The sequence below is a fragment of the Martes martes genome (assembly GCF_963455335.1).
Source record: "Martes martes genome assembly, chromosome: 4".
NCBI classification, from domain to species: domain Eukaryota; kingdom Metazoa; phylum Chordata; class Mammalia; order Carnivora; family Mustelidae; genus Martes; species Martes martes.
Window position 1 is genome coordinate 87,414,787 of NC_137891.1, and position 23,895 is coordinate 87,438,681.

The following is a 23,895-nucleotide window of genomic DNA, read 5'->3' on the forward strand; positions in this document are numbered from 1 at the left end:
TGATGGTCTCTTCCTAAATCGCTTCTGAGTGATAGCTAACCATTCAAGGTTAGGAATAACTGGGAAATATCAGATGAGTTCCAAAAGACACTTTTTCCTGCCTTATTACCTGTTAGTGCCCTCCATTTTCCATAGCTCCTCTCCAGCTCTGCTTTTTGATACTAAAATACATTCTTCAAGAAAAGCTTTCTAGACTTTTTGGTGAACTTTGGATCGTCATTACTTTGTTCCAGGCCTTACATATGTAGACATCTGTGGCAGGTACCAGAGAGACAGAATTGCTTAAGTCTCCTTAAGAGACTGATCCAGTAGGTTCTGAGAATGTCATCATTCTTCATAGAATAGGAACACAGGAACAGGGCAAACAGCCAGACCCCAGTGCTGAATATCTAAAAGTTGAGGGATTACAGAATGGTTAGGCTTGGTTGTGGTTAGTTACGACTTCCTGGAGATTAATTTGGGGCAGAATCTGGCATAGAGAAATTTTTTTTTTAAAGATTTTATTTATTCATTTGAGAAAGACACAGAGAGAGCACAAGCAGTGGGAGAGGTAGAGAGAAAAGCAGACTCCCCACTGAGCAGGGAGCCTGACACGGGGCTCGATACCAGGACCTGGAGATCATGACCTGAGCCAATGGTAGATACCCAACCATCTGAGCCACCTAGGCACCCCAGGCATAGAGAAATCTGTAATGGGACACCTGGGTGGCTCAGATGGTTAAGCCTCTGCCTTCAGCTCAGGTCATGATCTCAGGGTCCAGGGATCAAGTCCCACTTGATCCTCTGCTTGCTTCTCCCTCTGCCTGCCGCTTCCCCCTACTTGTATACTCTCTCTCTGCCAAATAAATAAAATCTTTAAAAAAAGAGAAATTTATAATAAAGAATATTCTAGTATCAATGGAATGTTCTTCCTCACCATGTATTGTATAGTTGCCTGTTGCTCTAGAAGAATGTCAGGCTTCATTTTGTTATCTCCTTATTACAGAAGGGAGTCAGATTGCATTTTAGATATTAGGTACATCTTTCCCTGGCCCATGGGAGAGCTGACTGGAGCTGGGGAAGGACTGTGCCCTCCTGGGTGACCCTTCCCCACCATGACAGCCGCCCTTCACTGGAACTAGGCAGGCACTCCAGAGAGGGAGTGCACAGGGGTGATGTTATTGGTCCTTTTCCACGGGACTAGAACCATTAATCCTGTTCTTATGTCCTCCAGGCTCCCCTGGCACAACCTGAGTCCCCCACAGCCTCAGCTGGAGATGAGCCCCGGTCCACTCCTGAGTCTGGGGACTCAGACAAGGAGTCGGTTGGCAGCAGTTCTACGAGCAATGAGGGCAGCAAGCGGAAAGAGAAGTCAAAGAGAGGTCGGGAGAAAGACAAGAAGAGAGCAGATTCTGTGGCCAACAAACTGGGCAGCTTCGGCAAAACCTTGGGCAGCAAGCTCAAGAAGAACATGGGAGGCCTGATGCACAGCAAGGGCTCTAAGCCGGGAGGGGTGGGGACGGGGTCAGGAGTGAGCAGTGGCACAGAGACACTGGAGAAGAAGAAGAAGAACTCGCTGAAGAGCTGGAAGGGTGGCAAGGAGGAGGCAGCGGGGGATGGGGCCGTGTCTGAGAAGCCCACGTCTGAGTCTGTGGGTAACGGAGGGAGCAAGTACAGCCAGGAGGTGATGCAGAGCTTGAGCATTATGAGGATTGCAATGCAAGGGGAGGGGAAGTTTATTTTTGTTGGCACCCTGAAGATGGGTCACCGTCATCAGTACCAGGAAGAGATGATCCAGCGCTACCTCTCTGATGCTGAGGAGAGATTCCTGGCAGAGCAGAAGCAGAAGGAGGCGGAGAGGAAGATCCTGAATGGGGGGTTGGGGAGTGGGCCTCCTCCAGCCAAAAAGCCAGAGCCAGATGGTGGGGAGGAGTTGCTGCCAGTGCCCCCAGCAGAATCCAAGGCAGTGGCGTTCTCTGCTGGCTACCCTGGAGGCTTTACGATCCCTCGGCCTGCTGGGGTTGGAGTCCACTGCCAGGAACCCCGGAGGCAGCTGGCAGGAGGTCCTTGTGGGGGGGGCCTACCACCCTATGCCACATTCCCCAGACAGTGCCCTCCAGGGCGACCCTACCCCCATCAGGACTGCATCCCGTCTCTGGAGCCAGGCAGCCACTCCAAGGACGGGCACAGGGGCGCACTGTTACCACCCCCCTTCCGCGTGGCTGATTCCTATAGCAACGGCTACAGAGAGCCCCCTGAGCCAGATGGATGGGCTGGAGGTCCCCGGGGGCTTCCTCCAACCCAGACCAAATGCAAACAACCGAACTGCAGCTTCTACGGACACCCGGAGACAAACAACTTCTGCTCCTGCTGTTACAGGGAAGAACTGCGGAGGAGGGAGCGTGAACTGGGTGGGGAGCTGCTGGTGCACAGGTTCTGAGGCGGGGCCCTGGAGGGCAAGGGGGGCTAAACAAAGAGAGTTAAGCTCAAAGAATTGGCTCATCAAGACCCAGCCCCCATGCGGATGGGGCAAATGCAGTGATGGTGGAAGCCTGGCTGGAAACTTTTTTGAAGTGTGTGCGCTGGAGAGCTGCCAGGCTAGGCAGAACAGGTCAGGGCTGGACGGTGCCTGGAGGGCCGTGCTCGTCCTTCGTCAGTCCTGCTGGGACTGAGGAGGTACAAGGGGAAAAGGCGATGCTTCTGTCTCATAACTGCTTGGGTACACCCCAAGACCAAGGGAAACCAGGGGAAGGTTTAGTGTGGGGGTGGGGAGGCGGGCGGACATCCAGGGCAGGAGCAGGCGAAGGAGGTTCTCAGTCAATAAAAGAGAAAACAGACCAAAGTTCTTGGAGGTTGGAAAAAAGCACATGATGGTGGAGTTGGGAGTGTGGAGGGAAACTGGGGAATTAGATTTGCTATTGAATTAAGGTAGAAATTAGGGTTGGATAAATTCTTCCTCCTGAAGGATCTGGAAAGACAAGGCAGTAATGTGTGCTCATGGGTGCTTATTAGGAGGGGGTTAGTTTATATCCATTTATTGAGATGGGATAGGGAAGAACTTAAAAGGGGAATCCTTTTCCTCTCAAGTTTTATTTCCTTCTAAACAGCCATCTGTCATCTGTTCTAGTTTGAGAGGAGATTGCTGATTGCCCTGTATCTTTTGCTCATCCTTTTTGAGGGCTGAGCTCAGCTAAGTTAAGATTGTGATTTTTTTTTTAATGACTTTAATTTTATTAAAAAAAAAAAGTTCCCTCAGGGGAAAGGAAGAGTGATGAGAACAGCTGTGTGGGCTGAATCTTCTCCAGGTGAGTGGGTGCACAGGGGATCTTTTGTAACTACTTAGCAATAACCACACATTGGGATGTGAGTGCACCCTGGGAGGGGCAGGAGCAGGACAGACCTTTGGCCAGACTGTTTCAAACAAAACCAAAAACCTAAATAGAGCACTACCATCCTCTGCTGCTGTGTTTCTGTAGGAAGCAACTTATTTTGACTGCTTTTTTTTTTTTAAAGGAGAAGAAACAAAACCCCAGTGAGCAAAAACATTTTTAAAAATGATTTTTTTTTCTTCCTATTTAAGTGATTCTTTCTCCTTCCTATCTACTTTTGGAGAATGAACTTAACATCCCGGCTTCTTTTGTTAAGCCATAGCTGACCTTAATCTGTGGTTAGTTTATTAAAATAAGACAAAAAATACTTTGTAAGAAGACATATTTTTGATAATAGGATTGATGTTGAAACACAGGGGCAGTTTATTAAAAGGTAGAGAAATATATTTTAGTGAACTGTAACCACGGATCACAGATTACTCCCAATGAGCTGATGTGTCTTTGGGTTTCCCCCTTTCCCTAACTCAGCCCTTTTCCCCAGAGGGTGGGAATGGGCCTATGGACACAGAAGGGGGAGCGCCTTTGCATTTTGCACAAAGCACAAGTCTGGACAGCCTTTTCTCTGGCCAGCACCACTTCTAAGAGCTTTAAACTGGAGGACCTATCCTGGGCCAATTTTCCTTTTTCTTTCTTTCTTTCTTTCTTTTATTCCCCCCCTGGGGGGGGGGGGAATCAACTATGCAATTGTATACACTCCTGGGTAACTATGAAGAAGGGGAATAAGTGTACTTAAGTGTCCAGAGTGTTAACTGGGGCTGTTTTCCTGTATGTGGATTTCTCTTTTGAGGTAGGTACTCCTAACCCATCTCATGGAATGTCATCCCCACATTTGCTCTAAACTGGATGTGGGCTGGTTGTGTGTGTGTGTGTGTTGGGGACATTTGTAATTGCCATATGTTGCTTCTGCCCAATCAGGAAAGTTGTCATCCCATTTCCCCCTTGGTAACAAATCCTGTCAAGACTATCTTCATTGGAACTGCTCAGAGTTTAGAAAGGTTCCTCTCTCCTCAGCAGACTCTAAAGTCACTCATTTTTCAAATCTGATAGTCTGTTGATTTAATCATTTCCTATGGCTATTAATTCTTGGGCTTTTATTTGAAAATAGAATGGGTTTAAGGAAGCAATGAGGTTAAAGGAAATCAGTTCCAAAGGAGGGGATGTCCATATTTCTGGACAGGGCTGGGACTAGTACAAGATGAGCACTTCTCTCAGGTATAGAACTTTAAGCGGTACTGAAAACTCAGTGATTAAGAAATACTGTTTTAATGCAGTATTTAAAATACAATGCAAAAAACTGCATGATGAATAAAATATCAAAATCTTAAAGAATCAAATGGGACTGAGACTAGGGTGGGGGAAATAAGCTGAACTGAGCAAGTGTGGGGTTGAATCCTGTCCTTACAATTTTGAGAGCTAGTTCATTGTGGATGTTTTACATTGGTTTTGATGTTCAAAAAATACTACATTAAAATGGTATATTGGTTATTGAGTTTTGGGGCACCACTTAAATTTTGTGCCCAAAGAGAGTGCCTTGCTCACCTCACTCTGGGGCTAGAACAACTCTGGTGAGACCATCACCTCTGAGCCTCCATCCCCATCCCCTACGTGCACCCAAACAGGTGGCCCCAGCTCCCACCTGTGACAGCTCACTGAGCTTTCCCATCGGCACCTGTCTCCTACACAGGATTATGGCCTGGACCAAGAGGAATGGGAACAAACCAGGGGTTTTCCCAGAGAGTAATACCAGGAAAGTTCTAATTCTTTGGACTGCTGTGTTTGGACTTGATTTGTTACTAGATTCTAGTTAATAGTTTTGTTTTTAAAAACTGAGGACAAATGAACAAAAACAGAAACCTTGTGTCATGTTTGTTTTTGTTTTGATTTCTAAACTAACCAGTCCCAATTTATTTGACCTCTTTTCAAATAAAAGTAGAAATTCTGGGGGGTTGTCTAGGGGTGAGTATGATAGAATAGGGCTTTATTTAGGCCCTATAGCTTTTTATTCAGAATTAAATTATTTTTGTTTAATTTGGGAAGGTAACTATATACTGAAGCATTAAAAAAAAAAAAAAAGAAAATTCTCCATTCTAAGGATGAAGGACCCTGAGTCAATGAATGTTTTTCTGTAGGGATGAGTAAAGACTGTTTTGCTTTATTCTTTGAGGGGTTGTGTGGGATGGAGGGTGAAGGAATAATGCCTGGGAAATGAAAACAGACTCTGGTTGGTTTGTGGTATTTTGGGAAGATGAGGGGGTGGGAGAGGCAAGCCCATGCAATTACTGTGCTGGGGAGGGGGAAGGAGAGGGATACATGATGTGCACCCAAAATGAGCAAGAATTCCTTGGTTAAGGAGGGATATTTGGGAGAAAGGGAAGGCAGATCCTGTAATCCTGGCTGAGGGATGGGATCTCTTGGTCTTAAATAAGTGCACTTAGTTCTTTTAATCCAGGGCATTGGGGTACCTACCGAGGTTTTATTGGAGAGGGGAAATATTTGGGGTTCTTATTTTTCCCTTTCTAAGACAGTGCTGTCCTTCCACCCTACATTCCCCACCCCAGCCCTGATGGAGCAAGTATTCTATAGGATAGGTCTCCAGATTCCTACCTTAATCTGTGCTCGTTTTATTGGGAGTTACAAGGTTTAATAAAAAGTTTTCCCCCCATACTGGATTCTATCAACAAAATAAAAAGATTATATCAGAACTTTTTTTTTTTAAGATTCAGTCTCTGTATGGAGTGGGGATGGTGTGAAACTTGGTGCTGTACAGGGCCTAGAGGGAAGCACTGTCCCTCTCTTTTTGGCTCAGTTTCTTCTCAGGAGAGACTAAAGCTCCCAGACCAATAAAACAAAAGTTAGCACTGCCTATGTATTGTGTATTTGGGAAGTGATACAGAAGTAGAAGAAATGGAGCTGGTTCCGAATGGTCTCCTTTCTAAACAGCCACACGTCCAGGATATCAGCCACATTTTTCTTTCCCATGAAGGCACTTTGGAGATGACGCTCTCTGAGTTACTCAGACACCTGTGACTCTAGACTCTGGGTCGTCTTCTTTCTCCAAGCAGTCAATGCCCTAGACCCAGATGGGATGACGGCATTGGAAGCCCTTCCTGGCCTGGAATCACCTGCACCCCAGATTTTTCTAATTTCTTTTTCCCTCCAGGCCCTTCGACTGCAGATTCAGTGAGTCACACAGGCACTCCTGTCTCTCTCACTTTGTCAATACCCAGCCTGCAAATGGCAGGGTGTTTTGGCCCTGTACTTAAGTAGCTTAACAAAATATTTATTATGACGTCTTCATGGAGACTTTCTCCATGCCACCGCCCTTCACTGGCCACGTGGGTTAGGGGCGGTAGGAAAGAGGAAAGGAAGCTGGCTGACGGTAACCAGAGCGTGGTAGGGGTGGGGAGAACGATGGCCTCTTTCTGTGCTTATAACTGGATCTGTGACTCATCTTGTGAGTCACTCAGCTCCGCCCCCCCCCAGCTGCCCCTCCCAGCAGCCTTCACTCTTGGCACAGACCTGCAACCAGACCAGGATCCTGAAAATGGAAAAATCTGATACAGCCCCATGCTTCTGCATCCTTCCTTTCATCCACTTAAAACCTCTGCTGGTGTGGGGAATATGGAGAGGCGGTCCTCCCATTAGCCCTCAGCTGCTGCCCCTTTTCATTCCCCTGCTCATCCAAGTCACCAACTTTTTTCTGGCTTCCACCTCCTCCCATTCCCCTGTTTTTTTCCCCCCTCTAGATTCCTCTGCTGCTGCTATACCTCAAAATATGAAGAATAGAATGAGGCTCTTGAATGAAGAGTGGTGGGGAGAAGGAAAATGGGGAATGGGATTTTAAAATTGTGGAACACAGCTCTCCCTATGGCAAAAGACCTTGGGAAGTATTTCTTCCCTTAAGAGATTGAGGACCATGGAAAGTAGGTGGGGTTGGGGGTGCTTGGGAGCTTTTAGGTCTTCTAGAATAAGGCTTCTGGACCACCTTCCTAGCAGGTGTATGCCTCTTTGTTCCAAATTAACTTCCTGTGTCCCAATATCTTCACTATTTCCACAGTAGCAGCCAAGACAGGGAAATTTTACAGCTGAGGCCGGAAGGGTGTGTGTGCTGAGGGGAGAGTTGAGTGTCACTTTGGAAAACTGGGGCCCCCACCTAAGGTCTGCTGCCTCTGTACAGACTCAAACATCAATAAAACAGCAGCTCGTTAACCCTTATTTTGTATTGCATTTCCTGTCTTTTTCCACATCTAAATGCAGACTTTAGCCTCCTACCCAGGCGCCATTAACTGCAGTTCCTTTATTTCCCTCCTAAGGTCCTCCCCACCCACCTCTGCTCCTCCGATTGCAGGGGGGAATCATGGAGGGATGGAGCTGTTGAACTGATAGAGGTTTTCAGCCCTCAGCTTTGCAGGTCCTGAACATGAATCATTAATTTGGAGATCTGATGTCTGGGTTGGAGGGAGGGGTCATGTACCTGGAGTGGGCTCTGGTTTCCCACGGGTGTGTGTGTGTGTGTGTGTGTGTGTGTGTGTGTGTGTTTTGGAGTAAGATCTCTTCCTTGGGCCTCCCTCCACTCCCAGAACTTGCACATACACTCCTGTACTTGCCTGTGACCAAGAGATATTTCCATTTCTCTCTCCAGTGTTCTCAGGGCACCCTCCACATGAGGTATGTTTCATGCTCCCCGAAGAACCATATACAACATGCTTTAACTCTTCTCCCTCGTTTCTTGGGCCTCCCCAGGCAAAAAATCCCCCGAGTCCCAATTCCCTACTACTTTTAACAGGTGTGTCCGGGGAGGCAGCAAGGAAGCCTGAACTGCTTTTGCATTCCTCCCACTGCACCACCCCCTTCAAGAAGACCAAAAAAACAGCCCAAATTACTCTGGGTTAATACTCGGTATTACTGCTCCCCTCAAATACTTTCCAGTGCTTGTGAACAGAAAGAGTGTAGGATCTAGGGTTGGGGAAAGAATCTGGGTTTTTTTCCCCCCAGTTATCCATTTTTTCCTCACCTTTTCCAGGCTCCTCCACTTTTCCAAAACTGTGTGTATTCCCCTTTAAGGGGCCGGGCATCTCTCCCGCCCTCTCCAGAGTCAACTGAAGTTTCCGAGGAGCCTCCTCTAGCTGGGTTGGACACACCTTTCAAAAGACCCCTAATCGTGCTCCGTGTACCTCAAACGCTCCTTTTCCTGGTGCTGTCCCCTGCCCCTCTCCCTGACTTCCCTCTTCTCAACTACAAGATTCAGCCTCTCCCTAAGGGGTTTGAGCATCTTCAAGGTCTCCCACCCTTCACTGCTCCGTCCCCGGATGGAGCCAGAGAAATGTGGTGGGGGGGTCGGGGCCAGAGTTTCAACATCGCCCCCCAGAAGGCGGAGCCAGACATGGGGGTAAGGAGGGGAGACTTGGGCTTGGGAGGGAAGGGCACCATGGGCAGGACGGTGTGAATGAAGAGGATGTGTAGATAAAAGGAGCTAGGAAAGGAGCTAGAAGAGGAGGAGGGTGTGTCCCATATCAACTTTGCTTGATGGAGCTTGGTCTGTCTTTTTCACAGTCTCAAGTTCATTGTCTCATTATCCATTAACCAGCCCCTCCCTTTACTGTCAGCCAACTGGGTCCTAAGCTCCTCACAACCGCTGATCTCAGTTTCCCCTGAGAGTCTGAGTGTAATGGTGGCTGCTGAGGTAATCCCAGATCCCGGGATTGGAGAGGCCTGGGGATTAACCCTACACCCTTCACAGCTCTCTGGACCAAAGTCTGTCCAGAGGCCTGGGATGCTGGAGTCCAGGAGTTGTCAGCTTGGCAGTCAGCTGGCCACGGGATGCCTCCCAGGTAATAACTTCCTTTCCAATACTTCCAGTCTCCAAAGACTATTCCAGATTTCATCCTGCTCAAACTTTGCTTCAAACCTCGCCAAAGATACCTCTGTATTCCTCTACTTGCTCAAAGTGCTTCTGTCTGAGGCTTGCTCTCTTCTCTGTCAGAGCTGGCTAGGAGTGTGGACCTTGATGGTCCTGACTCTGTTACTCCCTTTCCTCATTTATTTATTCAAGAGTTATTTGAGTTCCCTAATCTGTGCCAGGCACTGCTCTAAGCTCTAGAGTAAAAGAATACAAATGACCTCCTCCTAAGCTTTTGTTCTAGTGGAGTTAGGGGAGGATCTTCATCTTCCTTCTTTACACCCTTCTGTCTCAGAGGAGTAGGTGTATACCAGTGTGGGTGACACTGGGAATAGTCATAACCTGGTTTCCCCCCTTCCCCTGTAGGGGAGCAGATCCTAGCATGGGCCCCAGGGGTAAGGAAGGGGCTGGAACCTGAATTGCCTGGAACCCTGATCTGCACCAACTTGAGGGTCACCTTCCAGCCCTGTGGATGGCAACGGAGTCAGGTGAGATGGTTAGGCCAATGGAAAGGACAGTTAGTGAGAAATGGATTGGGGAGTCTAGGAGGATTTAGACAAGTGAGACAGGGAGACTTATGCTTAAGGGGTTGTCTCCAGGGAGGTTAGGGATTGCCAAGGTAGGATAATGAGCGAGATTTCAGATGTCTTTAGCATCAGTCATGCGCTTCCTCTAGGAGACTCCCCTGAGCAGTGAATATGATTTTGTCCTGGTCAACATTGGGCGATTAGAGGCTGGTAAGTTGGGGATGGGGGGGTGAGGTGTTGGTGAAGGGGCTTACTGGGGGCTCATCCTTCCTCATCCTTCCTCTATTCTCAGAGGGCAGCAGGGTTGGAGTGGGATGGGCTGGAAGTCTTCCTTGTAGAGGGACCCTGATCCATGGCTACACTGCTTTCTAACTCTTGATTTCAGTGAGTGGATTGTCCAGAGTCCAGCTCCTCCGTCCAGGGTCCCCACTTAAATTTATCCCTGAGGAGATTCTCATTCATGGCCGAGACTTCCGGCTGCTCAGAGTTGCTTTTGAGGCTGGAGGACTAGAGCCTCAGGCCTTTCAGGTAAGAGGCCTTCAACCCAAAGACTCCTCCTCCCCTTAGAACCTTGGGATCCTTTCCTTGGCATTCCTATTACTCCCCTATCTCCCAGGACCCCTCTCATCATTCTATCTGCTTCTCTCCTCAAGGAGAGGCTAAAAGGCTAGGATAGAGGATACTGTAATGAGAGTAAGGGGCCTGAATTCTAGCCCGGCACTGCCAATTAGCAGGAGTGTGACAGCTTCTTCCTTTGAAAAACAGGATGAGATTGTTTCAGAGATTCCTCCCAGAATTGACATTCCATGATTCTGTGGTTCTGGATGTGTTCTCCTGACCCCAGTCCCCACCACTTGTGGAAGCTCCCTTCCTTGGGACGGTCTTCTCTGTTCCCTGTTGGTGGCAAAGACAGTTGAGCAACACATGGGACCCATGTCCTCCTCTTCACTTCTTCAGTCTGAGCCAAAAGGCTGGGATGCCCTTTCCTCCACAGGTGACCATGGCCATTGTCCGAGCCAGAGCTCAGAGCAGTCAAGCCCAACAGTATGCAGGGATATCCCTGAGCAAGGCTGGTGAGTGAGGGTGCTTTAAGGTAGGGAAAGGGTTAAGAATCGGGAAGAGCAGAGGCTGGCTGAGGACAGTAGAGCTGAGGAGCTCTCTCTGGTTCCTCTTCCTTCTTTTCTGTGCTTCATTCCTGCCCTAGGCCAGAGTTCAGGGTCCAGAAAACCACCTATCCCCCTCTTGGAGACATCCGAAGACTGGGAGACTGAGCGGAAAAAGCAGGGGGCCAGGGGCTGGAGAGTCAGCACTGTCAATGAGAGGTTCGACGTAGCCACCAGGTGATCCCCCAGTCCACCCCAACTGCCGCTGCCCTCCCAATCTTCCCACAGTTCTCAGATCCTCTAAAGCTAGGACTGCCCACAAACCCTCTTATGAGATCCATAAAGCTATCCTCCTTACTGCCTAGATCTCTAAACCTGGGGTCCCTTGAAATAATCCCCTCCTGAGCAACTTCCTTGTAATGACACGTCTGCATTATAATAAGCTCATTGAGCCAAGCTGTGACTGTAACTCTCAATTTCATAGCCTCCCCCGTTACTTCTGGGTCCCGAAGCGAACTCTGGACAGTGAGGTCAGGAGAGCATTTGGCCACTTCCATCAGGGCCGTGGACCGGTCAGTGCAGGGACCAGGGTGATGGGTGGGGATTAGATGGTTATGGGAGGTCAGAGGGGGTCGTTGTAGAGGGAGGTCAGGGTGGGTGCGGGATAGGGTGGGGCTAAGAGTTTCTCCCATGGTGATCTTAACCTCCCACCATCTGCAGCGCCTGTCCTGGCATCACCCTGGGGGCAGTGATCTTCTCCGCTGTGGTGGCTTCTATACAGCCAGCGACCCTAACAAAGAGGATATCAGGTGAGGGGAGGTTGGATGAGCAGAAGCAAGGGTTGGAGGTTTTGGACACACTTGTTCCCTTACCTTGTGACTTCTTCCCCTCCAGAGCAGTGGAGTCAATGCTCCAGGCAGGGCATTCAGATGTTGTGTTGGTGGACGCTGTGGATGAACTGCCTAGTCTTACAGATGTTCAGCTTGCCCACTTGAAGCTGAGGGCCCTCTGCCTGCCTGGTGAGATGACCTCTGACCCCTACCCCCACCCCTAGGTCTGCTCACCCTAACCTGGTTTACCTTTTTGCCTGTCACAGTATGAGTAATCCTTCAGGCCAAAGATCCACAGTTTTCTATTCAACTCCCATCTCCCACAGACTCACTGATTTCCTGTCTTCCTATCCCTAGTGTATTCTTTTTTTTTTTTTAACAGCTTTATTGAGATACAATTTACATACCATAAAATCCGGCCTTCACCCATCTTAAGTGTTCAGTGAATTTTATTACATTTACATGGTTGTACAACTGTCCCCACAATTTAATTGTAGTAGCCTCATGACCATTTACAGTTACTGTTTATTTCTATCCCCAGTCCTGAGTAACCCCTCCCCAACTTATTCTTAAACCTCAGGCTGCAGACCCTGAATCATAAATTCTGAGTTCTCCGGATCTCTTTGTCCTTCTGACCCCTCTCCTCTCTCTCAGATTCATCTGCAACTGAGGAGAAATGGCTCTCGGCCTTGGAAGGAACACGATGGCTGGATTACGTCAGGTACACCTGCATTTTCCAGCCACAATTTATATAATTCAACCTACCCCAACTTTCTGTTAACTTGAATTCCTAAATGACCTTCCATTAGCTTTTTTGATTTCCCAAGAAGACTCTTATTTGCTGCTCCTTAGAAGGAGAACGGGCAGAATTTTGGAGTCTGCCTCTTTTCCCTCCCATGACCTATCACTCCTTTCTTCCAGGCTTACCATTCTTCTCTCCTCTTCCTCATCTGCCCCCTCAGGTCTTGTCTTCGAAAGGCCAGTGACATCTCAGTCTTAGTGACATCCAGGGTTCGCTCTGTAGTACTCCAAGGTGAGTTTCTTGGGTTAACCTATTCCATGCCTTCCTTTTTCCTTTACCCACCCCAACTGGGAGGAAGATCTTTAAGTTTTCCTTGTCCCCAGCTAGCACTACAATCCTCCTCTCCTGTCATTAGGAGCTACCCATGGGCCTTAACTCGTCCTTCAGTGCTACCCTGCCTCCCAGTAGCAGTAGTAGTAGTACTACTAGCTGTAGTGTTACTACAGCTTGTGGTCCCTAATAGCAGGGTTCTTTGCCTGCTGTTCCTGTCCTTCCATCAGTAGATGGTGACTGGGTTGGGGTGGGAAGGACAATGAGGAGGCTGGTTTGAGAATTATGATTCTGCCTCCTACACATGAAGCTGGGTATTGCTATCTAGGTGGAGTCTATGAACTGAATCATTCAAGGTCTTTATTTTCTCTTCACTTCTATTTGCCCTCTCAATCCTCCCTAACCCAAACTTTTCTCCTCTGTGTCCCTCTCTTCTTCTTGCCTCGTTTCCTTTTCTCATGTTCTTCTGCCCTAGTTTCTTGGTCCCTCCTTCTTTGTCCCTTCTCCCTCTTTGTCACCCAGAGCGCAGTGATCGTGACTTCAATGGCCTCCTCTCTTCACTCGTCCAGCTGCTTTCAGCCCCTGGAGCCCGAACACTGCTTGGCTTCCAATCACTAGTGCAGCGAGAGTGGGTGGCAGCTGGACATCCCTTCCTGACCCGACTTGGAGTAACTGGAGCCAGTGAAGAGGTAAGATCATTTGAGGAGAGTACTGGGGGGAGATTATTACTAAAGGTGTAAGGGAATGAGAAAACTATGTAATATAATCCACTGGAAGTAAAATTGGGTTAGAAAGATCCTGAGATTAGGTTGAGCTTGAAGGGAGACCTAGATGAATGAGGCACCACACCCCCCAGTACCCTCAATCTAGGCTTCCATTTCCTGACCTTAGTGGCCCTGTTGGCTGTGTCCCTTGTCCCCCATCATTTTGTCATCTTCCCCATTTAGGTGCCTACAATCCCTTCTAACCTCTCACTTTCCCTCTTCTCAGGCTCCAGTGTTTCTTCTCTTCCTTGATTGTGTCTGGCAGCTCCTTCAGCAGTTTCCAGCTGAGTTTGAATTCTCAGAGTTTTTCCTTATTGCTCTTCACGACAGTACCAGAGTTCCTGACACTCTCACATTCTTGAGAAATACTCCCTGGGAGCGCGGAAAGCAGAGCAGACAGGTCAGTCAGTGACTTCCATTTTTGAGCTGTCTTTTCTTCTTCTTGAGAAATACCCTCTGTTTAGTCTTGATTTATGGAAAGTGAAATCTGTGGGGGGCGGGAAGGGGGGAGTTGGTGCTCATTCTCATGACTGGACTTTCACCCCATATCTGATTTCCCAGAGGAAGAGGTGAACTTTTTACGATTTCTCTCCAGACTTGGGAAAAGGATTACTTTTTGTTTAACCATCCATTTTCTTGTTTCCTCTGTCCAGTTCAACTCCTATACACAAATCTGTACCCCAGGGTACTCCCAACCCCTTGCTGGGAACTCTGTTAACCCACAGCTGTCCGTCTGGGACTGGGATTTACGTTACAGCAGTGAACAGATACTACAATTCCATAATCCTGGCTATGACCCGGAATACTGCCCAGATTCCTGGCTCCCTAGACAGCAGGTGAGGTGTCTACACTTCCTAGGTTCCCTTGACTTTCTCACAGGCTTGTCCTACTAGGCAGGGAGAAGTGGAAAGACATGGTGTCTGAGTTCCCCAGGGAACTACACTTCTGTAGCTGTCAGAGTCCCTGACTGTCCCCAGGAAGGCAGAAATCCTAGAATAGCACAGAGGGGGTCCTTCTTGTCCTCATCTTTTTCTATCTCTGACACACATTTTTTAAAAGATTTATTTATTTTAGAGAGAGAGCATGTGAATGCCAGCGGTGGTGGGGTTGGGGAGAGGGTAGAGGGAGAGAGAATCTCAAGTAGACTCCCCATTGAGCACCTGCAGAGCCCGATGTGGGTCTGGATCTCACAACCCTGAGATCATGACCTGAGCTGAAATCAAGAGTTGGATGCTTAACTGACTGAGCCACCTGGTAACCCCTTTCTTACACACATTTTATAAGTTTCCCTTAAATTGACTTTAATCAGACCTGAGGCCTAGTTTGAGGCCTAATGAGGAGAGTAGATAAAGAGTTCTCAGGGGGGAGTCTGGTAGGTTGATCACTAATGCAATGTGAGCAGGTGGCAGCTAGATATTCCTTTCTGACCCAGTTTGGTGAAAGCGGGGTCATCTGGTTTCTAGGTTGCCAGTTGATTTCTCTTTTCCCTTTAGCCAAGCTTCCTGGTTCCTGGACCCCCTAGTTCTGTGTGGCTCTTCTCCAGAGGGGCCCTGACCCCCATGAATCAGCTTTGTCCTTGGCGGGACAGCCCCTCCCTACTGGGTGTCTCTTCTCGTTGGCTCCCTCGACCTGCTATCTCCTCTGAAAGCCTGGCTGATCAGGAGTGGGGGCTCCCCTCACACTGGGGAGCTTGCCCCTTACCCCCGGGGTTGCTGCTGCCTGGATATCTGGGACCCCAGATAAGGCTGTGGAGACGCTGCTACCTGAGGGGAAGGCCTGAGGTCCAGGTGAGGAGGGAAGACAGGGATAGGGATTAGGAGTGGGAGAAGGGGCTTGACTGCTATACCAAATGTTCTGGGAGAAACCAGATGTGTCCAGGAGCTGGAAAACCAAGGAACTGCAGAGGATTGAGGTTGAAGTACCATTCTTGTTGGTAGCAGAGTAGAAAGGTTTGGGAGTGTGTGTGTGTGTGTGTGTGTGTGGGAAAGACTGCTTGTGGTTCAGATTCAAGTAGAACCTAGGGCATAGTTGGAGGGGGAAAGAGAATTAAAGATGCCAGAGGTGATGCGAACTAGACTTATCACGGGGATCACTTTGTAATATATAAAATGATCAACTTTTTGTATAAAAATTGCATAAAAGTACAATTTTATAAAAGTATAATTTTATAAAATTTTATAAAAGTATAAAGAAATCACTAGGATGTGCACCTGAAACAGGATACTGTATGCCAATTGTAATAGTAATAATAATAATAAAAAAAGATGGCAGAAGTAATGGACAGCTCTCATAGAAACAGGCAACTAAGGCTATAATATTATTCCTCTCTGCCTCTCTTCACCCCAGAAAGGCCTCTCAGCTCCCACAATCTCTGGCCTCCAGGATGAGCTATCCCATCTTCAGGAACTTTTAAGGAAATGGACACCAAGAGTATCTCCTGAGGATCATTCCAAGAAAAGAGATTCACATACCATTCTCTACCAATCCCGTTGAAATTGCTGTCTTTTTTATGGGCATGGCAGAGGGTGGTCTGGGGTGAGGGAGGGTTCTTTTTAATTCTCCAATTTTTATTATCTGGTCTTGCTGTCTCAGCTTTTGACACTCCAGCCCTCAACAAGCTCACTGATCAACTTTCCATTGCAGATGGGTGGTGCTAACCTCCCAACTCTTGCCCTGTCCTGTTTTGTTGCTCAACATGTTTCTTAGGATTTGAGGAATTAAGAAACAAAAGCAATCCTCAATACGATTACCTTTGCTTTTTTTTTTTTTTTTTTTCCTCAAGGCAATTCTATCCCTTTGGATATCCAGCTGTTAAATGTGAGATGAGAGATGCTGTTTGTCAGTTCTAAAAAGATGGCCTCCAGAACTCATTCTCACTTCCTCCTGGGGCTTAATCCCAATTTGTTTCTTCCCTTTCTTTCCTATAGGTATGTCGTGGGAGGCACCCTGTCTCTGACAACTGTATATTTTGTAGTGATATTTCTATTTAAGGAGTTCATTAAAGCACAGTATTTATACATGTTGCTGGCATTATCTCTTGTGTCTGAATAAAAGATCCTAGGTAAGGGGCGCCTGGGTGGCTCAGTGGGTTAAAGACTCTGCCTTCTTCGGCTCAGGTCATGATCCCAGGGTCCTGGGATTGAGCCCCACATCGGGCTCTCTGCTCAGCGGGAGGCCTGCTTCCTCCTCTCTCTCTGCCTGCCTCTCTGCCTACTTGTGATCTCTGTCAAATACATAAATAAAATCTTAAAAAAAAAAAAAAGATCCTAGGTAAGAAACTGCTGGGTATAAACCAGGAGAGGATGCGATCCACCACATTATTCTTAAGGAAATACGGGAATAGGTCAGGCAAAGTCCACATGCATCTTTTTAGAAGATCGGCAAAGAGCATACCATCTGAGACCTTGGTTGCTGGGCCCGGGGTGTTCTGGCAGTTGAAACTGAGGCCTCTGGGCTCCAGTATCAACCACCCCTCGGCTTTGATCACACTTCATGAGTCTCAGATTTCCTTTACCCCTCATGCAATAGGACTAGGTGAACTTGGACATGAACCCAGCTCCGCAATCCTCTCCCCTGGGGAAAAACGAACCGCCTCAAGCCCAGGGTCTGTTGAGGCCGCCGCTTCCTACAGACTGCGGGCCAGAATGGAGGGCTGCCTCCATGCCCTAAGGTAGCCGAATCCTTGGGATGGGGGGAGGGGAGGTTTCCACAGCACACCCTTCTCCGGGGAACAGAAAGGATCTTTTGCCAACACAATATTTTAAAAAGTAAAGTTTTGTTGTTTTAGCTGTCGAATTTACATTTTTGGGGAAACTGTGGTCCTTTAACGTCTAGCATTGCCTTAAGAGGGTCTGGGCATTTCCAGTCCGCCTTCCTCGCTCTGATCGCCCGCAGCGGCGACTCTGAACAAGACCAAGGACAGAAACAGCCGCTCGCATAAAACGTATAGTCCCCGCGGTTCCTAAGATGGCCGCGGCCGCTTCCGGCTCCTCCTCCGTTACGACCCCGCCTGCCGCCCTCAAGTCCGCCTTCGCCCCGGAAGTGGAAGTAGTGACTAAGGTCAGGGGGTGGGATCGCTGCCTGGAGACGGCTGGAGCTCTTTCGCCATGGCGGCCGGGCCGATCTCCGAGCGGAACCAGGGTGATTGGAGGGGGCCAGCCGGGAATGGGCCCAGGGGAGCTGGGAGGCCTCGACTAGGGCCAGCAGTGTTTCCGCCGGGGTTGGGAGATCGGATCCCTCCGGAGGGCGGGAGACAGGCCCTCGTGCCTGCTGGGGGCGGGGAGCCGGGTGCAGACTGAGGCCTGTAGGTGTGATGCTCTATCCAATCCTCTCTGCCTTCCCCTTTCAAAAAAAAAATAAAAACAAAAACAAACGAGCAAACAAAAACCAGAAACAAAGCAATTCACAGAGAATTTGCAGCAGAACCTTCAGTTGGACTTAAGGTTCTCTAGTTCTAGAATGAGGGAGGTGTAAGGGCTTAATCTTTCTTTTTTTCTTTTTTTCTTTTACACCCCATGTGCACTCCCAGTTCCCCCGCCTGTCACCTCTTTTTTCCTGTCATTATCTCATCCCTCCCCTAATCTGCTCCTATCTTCTAGATGCCACTGTCTATGTCGGAGGCCTGGACGAGAAGGTTAGCGAACCGCTGCTGTGGGAGCTGTTTCTCCAGGCAGGGCCGGTAGTCAACACCCACATGCCAAAGGATAGAGTCACAGGTCAGCACCAAGGTGAGTACATGACAAGAGGAATGTTTACCTGTGCCAGACAGACTGCCCCTGGAGGGTTCCAGCAGTTTTCATATCTGTTTTGGAATAAATCACCTGCAGATTCTTCTCTTTAAGGGTAGCTCACAGTTTGCTTCTGGGACCATTCCCAGTTGAAGTGAGGTTGTTATTTCATGTTCTTTGTGCTTTGGGAGGTGAATGAGTTATACCCCATTTTGAATCACTTCACTTAAGTTGTTAATCTCCACCCTTCTACTTCCCAGGGTATGGCTTTGTGGAATTCTTGAGTGAAGAAGATGCTGACTATGCCATTAAGATCATGAACATGATCAAACTCTATGGGAAACCAATACGGGTGAACAAGGCATCAGCTCACAACAAGAACCTGGATGTGGGGGCCAACATTTTCATTGGCAATCTGGACCCGGAGATTGATGAGAAGCTGCTTTATGATACTTTCAGCGCCTTTGGGGTTATCTTACAAACCCCGAAGATTATGCGGGACCCTGACACAGGCAACTCCAAAGGTTATGCCTTTATTAATTTCGCCTCTTTTGATGCTTCGGATGCAGCTATTGAGGCCATGAATGGGCAGTATCTCTGTAACCGCCCTATCACTGTGTCCTATGCCTTCAAGAAGGACTCCAAGGGTGAGCGCCATGGCTCAGCAGCTGAACGACTTCTGGCAGCCCAGAACCCACTCTCCCAGGCTGACCGTCCTCATCAACTGTTTGCAGATGCACCCCCTCCGCCCTCAGCCCCCAATCCTGTGGTATCATCATTGGGGTCTGGGCTTCCTCCTCCAGGTAAAGCTTTTATTCAGAATATTTTTGTCTTGGGTTTGGGGTGTGGTGAAGGTGGGGCAGGAGGAAGGAAAAGGAACAGATAAAGGGGGACGTGGGGTCAGTAGGTGATGAGAAAAGGAGTGAGGGGTGACAGTTGTGCTGGGGAAGAAAGTTGTTCAGAGTTGTCTAGTATTGCTTCTAACTTTGGAGGGCTGGGAGGAAGGGAAAAGAAAGAGCTTATCCTGCCTGAAGAGGCTGCATTGAACAGGCTCTCTGAAGACATTCTCTCCTTACTTTGATTAACTCTTCTTCCATTTCCTCTGTAGGCATGCCTCCTCCTGGGTCCTTCCCACCCCCAGTGCCGCCTCCTGGAGCCCTTCCACCTGGGATACCCCCAGCCATGCCCCCACCACCTATGCCTCCTGGGGCTGGAGGGCATGGCCCACCATCAGCAGGAACCCCAGGGGCTGGACATCCTGGACATGGACACTCACATCCTCATCCATTCCCACCGGGTGGGATGCCCCATCCAGGTGGGTGTTCTTTGCTGGGGAAGGGAGGGAGGAGCCTGGTGGAGGAGCTCTATTGCTGCTTATGGTGCTGCACTTGTTGCTTAGCAGTAATAGTAATAGATAGTTTCAGAGCTCTACTTTTCTTCAGACATTAGTTTATAAAAACAAATACAAAATACTGCTCTCTGTTTACTTTAACAACCACCACTCTGTCTCCATTTCTTATCTAAATTTATTCAAAGAGTATAACTGTACTTGCTTTTTTTCCCCTTCAACTTTTACTCATTTCTCTCCTCTGACTTCTACCCCAAAGCAGTAACCTGATTGCCAGATCTAGAGGGCGCTTCCATTCCTTATCTGGTTTGCCCTTTGGTGTACCTGAAACTGGGCACGTCATCTTTTTTGAAAATCTTGTTCCTTGGTTTTTCTGGAGTCTTCATCTATGTCTGATTCCTTAATCTTAGCCACCTTAATAGGCTTTTCTCTCTCTCCATGTAGCCAGGTTTTCGTATTTAGTTCTCTTTTCCACATAGTGGCATTACTTGTACACTGATGCCTCCAAGATACGTATCCCTGGTCCGTGACCTTAAGTCAACTACTGTCTGACAGACAGCTCCACTGTTCTACCCTTCCCTTCAAACCTATTCTTCCTCTAGTATTCTTTGTTTTCAGATGCTTAATTCAGAAATCTGGGAACTATTTTTAACTACTTCCTATCACCCCACTATAGATACCAAGTCTTACTAATATTTCTGGCATTGGCTCCCACTGCCAGTGCCCTCGTTCAGGCCCCCTCATACTCATTATTTCACACTTAATTTATTATTTTATTTATTTATTTATTTATTTATTTTTAAAAGAATTTTTTTTTAAGGTTTTATTTATTCATTTAACAGAGAGGGAGAGTACAAAGCAGGGAGAGCAGCAGGCAGAGTGGGAGGGGGAAGCAAGCTCTCTGCTGAACCAGGAGCCATATGTGGGACTCGATCCCAAGACCCTAGGACCACGACCGGAGCCGAAGGCAGCCGCCCAACAAACTGAGCCACCCAGGTGTCCCACACACCTAATTTATCATAGGAATTTTCTAACGTTTTGCCTCCAGTTTCTCTTATCTTTGATCCACTTGCACAGTTATTTTTCTAAAACACAGACATTTACACACCCTTGCTCAAGATTCTTCTGTTGCTCCCTTTGACCTACAGAGTAAAACCCACACTTGTCACCATAGCATTCTAGGCTTTTCGTGATCAGTGCCTGCCAGTTACTCCCCTGACTACATGCTGCTCTTTATTCCTGAGTTACTGGTTTTCCCTGAACATACTAGCTGTTTGACGCCCCTGTGAATTATACATGCTAATGTTTCCTGCCTGGGTTATTCTAGTCCACTCTTGTCCACTTGAAAAATTCTTATTCGTTCTTTAGAATTAGATCTTTGCTTGGACGGTATCACTGCTACCTTCCCAAATCCTGTCAGTGGAATAATCACTCCACTTGTTACAGACTTCTGTAGCACTGTTAGAGCATCTAAATCATGGAAGGAACAAGTGTAGTGGGAGACCGTTGATTGGGGGTAGTTGACTTATTTGTACCCTTGGAATGCAGTTGAGGATAAAGGCACTTCATACCAGCCTTCTCTTCCGGACGTCCTGATGTGACTTTGTTTTCAATTTTGTTCTCTTCCTTTCTCCATCTTCTGTGCTCTCTGTATTCCTTTTGTCTCCTTTTTTTTTGTGTCTGTTTTGTTCTCACAGGGATGTCTCAGATGCAGCTGGCCCACCATGGCCCTCATGGCTTAGGACACCCGCATGCTGGGCCTCCAGGCTCTGGGGGGCAGCCACCACCTCGACCACCACCTGGAATGCCTCATCCCGGACCTCCTCCAATGGGCATGCCCCCTCGAGGGCCTCCGTTCGGATCTCCCATGGGTGAGTAGGCTCTAGCCACCTCCCTCATCCTCAAGTATCAGAGTCCTGCAACTCCCTTGTCACAGCCCTGTCCCCTGCCCTTTCTTTTATTTGCATTTCTGCTCATGGTCTCCCTGTCAGTGTTCTCTGTGCGGTCACCCCACATCAACACTTCCTATTTCTTGCCTTGACTGACTTTTTTCCTTTGTTCAGGTCACCCAGGTCCTATGCCTCCACATGGGATGCGTGGACCTCCTCCGCTGATGCCGCCTCATGGATACACTGGGCCTCCACGACCTCCACCCTATGGCTACCAGCGGGGGCCCCTCCCTCCACCCCGGCCCACCCCCCGTCCTCCAGTTCCCCCTCGTGGCCCACTTCGAGGCCCTCTTCCGCAGTAATTTTTCATTGTCTTGCCTCCTGTTCTGTCTTCCCAATATCTTCTCAATTCCTTGGACCAGTCAGAGTTGCTGTAGCTCCCTAGGGCTAAGGCATTAATCCCTCTCAGGCCTTTTTTTTTCTTAAGTGTAATTTTTTTTTTTTAAACAGGAGGTTTTATTTTTTTTTCTACGTTGGTCCTAAGTGTTTTGCAGATGCACAGAGAAAATAAAACTAAACTCCTTGTTTATGCTTCGTGCTATTTTCCTTGGCAGAGTAACTTTCTCTCTTTTTTCTCTAGGAAGTATGTTGGGAGAAGAATGAATGGTAAGGTAGGGGTGAGGGTGCTTATCACATTTTTAAAAGGCTCCGTTTAGTTTATAAGCTGAGACCCAGTAGCCATGACACAGGTTATTGTGACCATGACGCGAGGACAGAAGTGAAGTTCCTGGGGATAGTGCTGGCAAAAATACGAGGTAACGTGCGCAAAGCCACCCATCCCAGCACTGTAGGTAATGACATTAGGCTGGAAGCAATTTTTCTATCCATCGGTAATAAGGAACTGGTTGAATAAACTGGTAAATCTGTAGCAGCAGCAGAGAGGAGTGAGGAAAGGCTACGTGGTGTTTTGGAAAGCTCTCTAGCATACATCAGGTGAAGAAAGTACCAGAACAGAAAGTGTAGTATGCCACCTCATCTAAGAGGTATGTGATCTATACATTTATTTATACTTTATTTTTTAAAAGACTTTATTTATTTATTTGAGAGAGAAAGTGAGTGAGAGAGAGAACACAAGCAGGGGGAGCAGCAGAGGGAAAGGGAGAAGCAGGATCCCCGCTGAGCAAGGAGCCAGATGTGGGGCTGGATCCCAGGACCCTGGGACTGCAACCCGAGCTGAAGGCAGGCGCTTAACCAACTGAGCCACCCAGGTGCCCCCATTTGTATTTTAAAAACAGATAAAAATGAATGGAAACATCCCACAGCGGGGGTGTGGGGGGGGGAATGATATGGAAGGAAGCCAGATTTCTTTGAGCATACCGTGTTAAACTCGGTTTCCTTTGACACCGTATAAATAAGTGTCTTACATAATTGCAAAACCGTTGAAATTGGGACTGTAGGAACTCAATAAACCTTCACTTTCTTATGTTGTCTACCTTTAGACATCATGAATAAGGGATTTGGGTTTATCCCTATTTTTTTCTCCTCAGTCCTTCCAGACCTGACTTCCATCCCATTTAAATCTGTTCAAAGACTTTCAGTAATGAAACCAAATCCAAAGGCCTTCTTTCTGTTCTTTGCTGCATTTAATCCCCTGATATCACACCCTTCCTAAAGCTCTTTTTCTGCTTTACGTGGTCATGAACTTTCCTGAAGTCTAGGTAGAAAAAGGTGAGCTTGGCCCTCGTTCTCTTGCACGGTTCTCGTTCTCGTGACCTGATGGCTGCGTGACCTCCACTGGTGGCTGCTGAGTAATGCACAGACAAGCAAGGCAGTTCTGTTCTGCTCTTTACCAAGGGAGTAGGCTGACACATATGAGATTGTTATGAAACAAAATATTTTGAGAGCATGAGAAAGGGTATCTAACTGAGCATGAAAGTCCAAGAAAATTCCTGGGAAAAAAGTGATACATTTGCATGTAATCTTAAAGGAAGGGCAGAAGTTTCCCAGGTGAAGAAAGGAAAGCTCATTCCAGATGGATGGAATATTCCTGAGTGGAAGCAGAGATTGCTGAATGGCACAACAGAAAACGCACTGGATTCAGTGTTGGAACTAGCGGGGGGGGCTCCCACGGATCGGTGCTTCTCTGTCCTTTCTCACATGGCAGAGAACCATTTGAAACAGCGCACTGACAGAGAAGGCAGCTTCGGGCCAGAAGCTATTATTGGCTCAGGGATTCTTGCCGTCCAGGCTCTGTTTAGCAGCCCAACATGCTGAGGGAATTCCCATGTGAGCACCCCTGTCACGCACACAGGTTGCAGGAAGTTGCTCTCCATGAGTGGAAGACGCAGTGGGGATTTAAGCAAGGGAG

The 23,895-nt window shown here is 47.9% G+C and overlaps 3 protein-coding genes across 3 annotated transcripts in view; all 3 read left to right on the top strand.

The window, feature by feature from the left end:
- OTUD7B (OTU deubiquitinase 7B) overlaps positions 1–4,814 on the top strand; it is a 55,987-nt gene extending 51,173 nt beyond the window's left edge. The window contains exon 12 of the mRNA XM_080801530.1: positions 1,214–4,814. Within this exon, the coding sequence (XP_080657656.1) occupies positions 1,214–2,419 (1,206 nt within the window). The 3' untranslated portion in view covers positions 2,420–4,814. The remainder of the gene's footprint in view (positions 1–1,213) is intronic.
- A 3,693-nt stretch (positions 4,815–8,507) lies between these two features.
- Positions 8,508–16,584, top strand: MTMR11 (myotubularin related protein 11). Its single transcript, XM_080802795.1, has 17 exons — positions 8,508–8,757; positions 9,109–9,199; positions 9,634–9,755; positions 9,944–10,004; positions 10,180–10,322; positions 10,789–10,867; positions 10,999–11,134; positions 11,382–11,469; positions 11,618–11,706; positions 11,792–11,916; positions 12,382–12,448; positions 12,690–12,760; positions 13,322–13,488; positions 13,790–13,963; positions 14,217–14,399; positions 15,057–15,350; positions 15,910–16,584. Exons 1-17 carry the CDS (start codon positions 8,692–8,694, stop codon positions 16,054–16,056), a joined length of 2,103 nt encoding a protein of 700 aa, XP_080658921.1. The 5' UTR covers positions 8,508–8,691; the 3' UTR covers positions 16,057–16,584.
- A 1,041-nt stretch (positions 16,585–17,625) lies between these two features.
- Positions 17,626–22,114, top strand: SF3B4 (splicing factor 3b subunit 4). The gene is made up of 6 exons (XM_080803069.1): positions 17,626–17,703; positions 18,162–18,290; positions 18,551–19,093; positions 19,399–19,605; positions 21,336–21,509; positions 21,702–22,114. Exons 1-6 carry the CDS (start codon positions 17,670–17,672, stop codon positions 21,887–21,889), a joined length of 1,275 nt encoding a protein of 424 aa, XP_080659195.1. The 5' UTR covers positions 17,626–17,669; the 3' UTR covers positions 21,890–22,114.
- The last annotated feature ends 1,781 nt before the right edge of the window (positions 22,115–23,895 follow it).